Below are 1,995 nucleotides of genomic sequence, written 5' to 3'. Positions count from 1 at the left end.
TCTGCTGAGTTAGGACAACACTTTTAGAAAGCAATCTGGCAATATGGCAAATAAAAGCCTTAAAATTATATATATACATTTTGATCAGCTAATCCACTTATATTAATTCACTGTAAGAGACCATCATCACAGAACAGTTTGTAATAGAAAAAAATTGCAAAGCAATCTAAATGTCCAACAGGAGAGAACTACTTATATTACGCTGTAACCATAAAATGATTATGTTCCTAGTAGTGATTAAATCAATCAGCATTTGGGGAGAAACCAAGAGGAGAGGGAGAAAAAAAAAAAAAGATCATCGAACAGTGCTCTAAAGACAGTGTGAATGTGTGTGGAGCAGTGGAGGGAGCGAGGAAAGTTATGGGTGTAACAGGCATTTTTCATGTAATCGGGTGTCTTTGAGCCACTGCCAGGTGCCTGCTTCCAGGCCTATTAAAATTTTATTTCGAGACGCCGGCCACGATTCCTTAGTTACTGCGTTATAGTTTTCATGGTTTTTTCTCACCCGGGAGTCGCCGCTTTGAGAAATCAATTAATCTCAGGCTTTGCTGTTCCCACATCTACTTCCTGATCAGATGCTTGCACTTCCAGAGATTAAAAAGTAACTGCAGAGAAGAAAGGAAGGGGCTGTAGTAGAATCAAGCAGTCATTCCCTGAGAGGCCTCCTGGAGAAGGAGAATTTCCTGGCTTTTTTAAGTCAGCTGCCAAAATTCGTTGCTTCGCTCCTATTCCTAGAGCTTCGGTTGTTCTTTCACGTCCCAGTTCCTCAAGAGCACTGGGCGACAGAGTTATGGAGAAACGCCTGCAGGAGGCTCAGCTGTACAAGGAGAAAGGGAACCAGTGTTACCGGGAAGGGAAGTACCGGGATGCTGTAAGTGGGTACCATCGAGCTCTGCTGCAGCTGTGGGGTCTGAATCCAAGTCTGCCCTCCCCGATACCTAATCTGGGACCTCAGGGCTCGGCCCTCACACCTGAACAAGAAAACCTACTTCACACCACCCAGACAGATTGCTACAACAACCTGGCTGCCTGTCTCCTTCAGATGGAACCAGTAAACTATGAACGGGTGAAAGAATACAGCCAGAAAGTCCTGGAGCGGCAGCCTGATAATGCCAAGGCCTTGTATCGGGCTGGAGTGGCCTTTTTCCACCTGCAGGACTATGACCAGGCCCGGCACTACCTCATGGCTGCTGTCAATAGGAAGCCAAAAGACGCCAACGTCCGGAGGTACCTTCAGCGGACACAGTTGGAACTCAGCAGCTACCATGGGAAAGAGAAGCAGCTCTACCTGGGCATGTTTGGTTAAAAGAAGAAAGATACTCCTCCACTTGAACTTAGATGAACCATTAGAGACCCATCAAAGGGAAACCTGAGCCTCAGCAAGAGAAATTACCCCCACACCTCTGACTGAGGTGAACTTTTGTTTTGCTTCTAGTGCTGCACAAACTCTTCTATCACTTACATAGTCTGTGTTTTTGTTTCCCCATCTTTCTATTTATATGGCTTTTAATATATGGTATTATATATCAGAAACATTTGCCTTGAGAAATACAACCGGAAAACACTCATCAGTTATAGCTGGATTAATCATAGCTCTGGCATAGATTTTGATGATAGATGTTGGTAGATGTAGTCATATACAACGGATAAGGCTTAGCAGAAGATGAAGTAATAAGGACAGGCAGAAAGGAATGTTTTCCCTTCGTTTCCTCAGATTTCTAAAGCCAAAATGGGAAGCCCTTACACAGGTCACAAACTGGCAAATACATACTGTGAAACTAGACAATAATAAATTGGACCCACATGCCTCAAAATGAAAGATTTAAAAGTAACTACTTCATTAATTCCTTTTTCTTAATGTTCCACATACATTGAGATTCTTTATCCTCCACAAAAGTATCTAGTTCCTCTTGTTTCTCTTGATAATTTCTAACTATTGTAGCCTTGCCATTGCTCACACTCAGATCATTAATATAGTATACTTTTTTTTTTTTA

The 1,995-nt window shown here is 42.6% G+C and overlaps 1 protein-coding gene across 1 annotated transcript; it reads left to right on the top strand.

Annotated features, from left to right (window-relative positions):
* The first annotated feature begins 512 nt into the window (after positions 1-512).
* Positions 513-1,444, top strand: LOC113900028 (tetratricopeptide repeat protein 9C-like). Its single transcript, XM_027553438.1, has one exon. The coding sequence runs from the start codon at positions 791-793 to the stop codon at positions 1,304-1,306; it is 516 nt and encodes a 171-aa protein (XP_027409239.1). The 5' UTR covers positions 513-790; the 3' UTR covers positions 1,307-1,444.
* The last annotated feature ends 551 nt before the right edge of the window (positions 1,445-1,995 follow it).

This window comes from Bos indicus x Bos taurus, chromosome 10, assembly GCF_003369695.1.
Source record: "Bos indicus x Bos taurus breed Angus x Brahman F1 hybrid chromosome 10, Bos_hybrid_MaternalHap_v2.0, whole genome shotgun sequence".
Classification (NCBI taxonomy): domain Eukaryota; kingdom Metazoa; phylum Chordata; class Mammalia; order Artiodactyla; family Bovidae; genus Bos; species Bos indicus x Bos taurus.
Note: the sequence above shows the minus strand (reverse complement) of the source record. Positions and strands in the feature narration are given on the sequence as shown.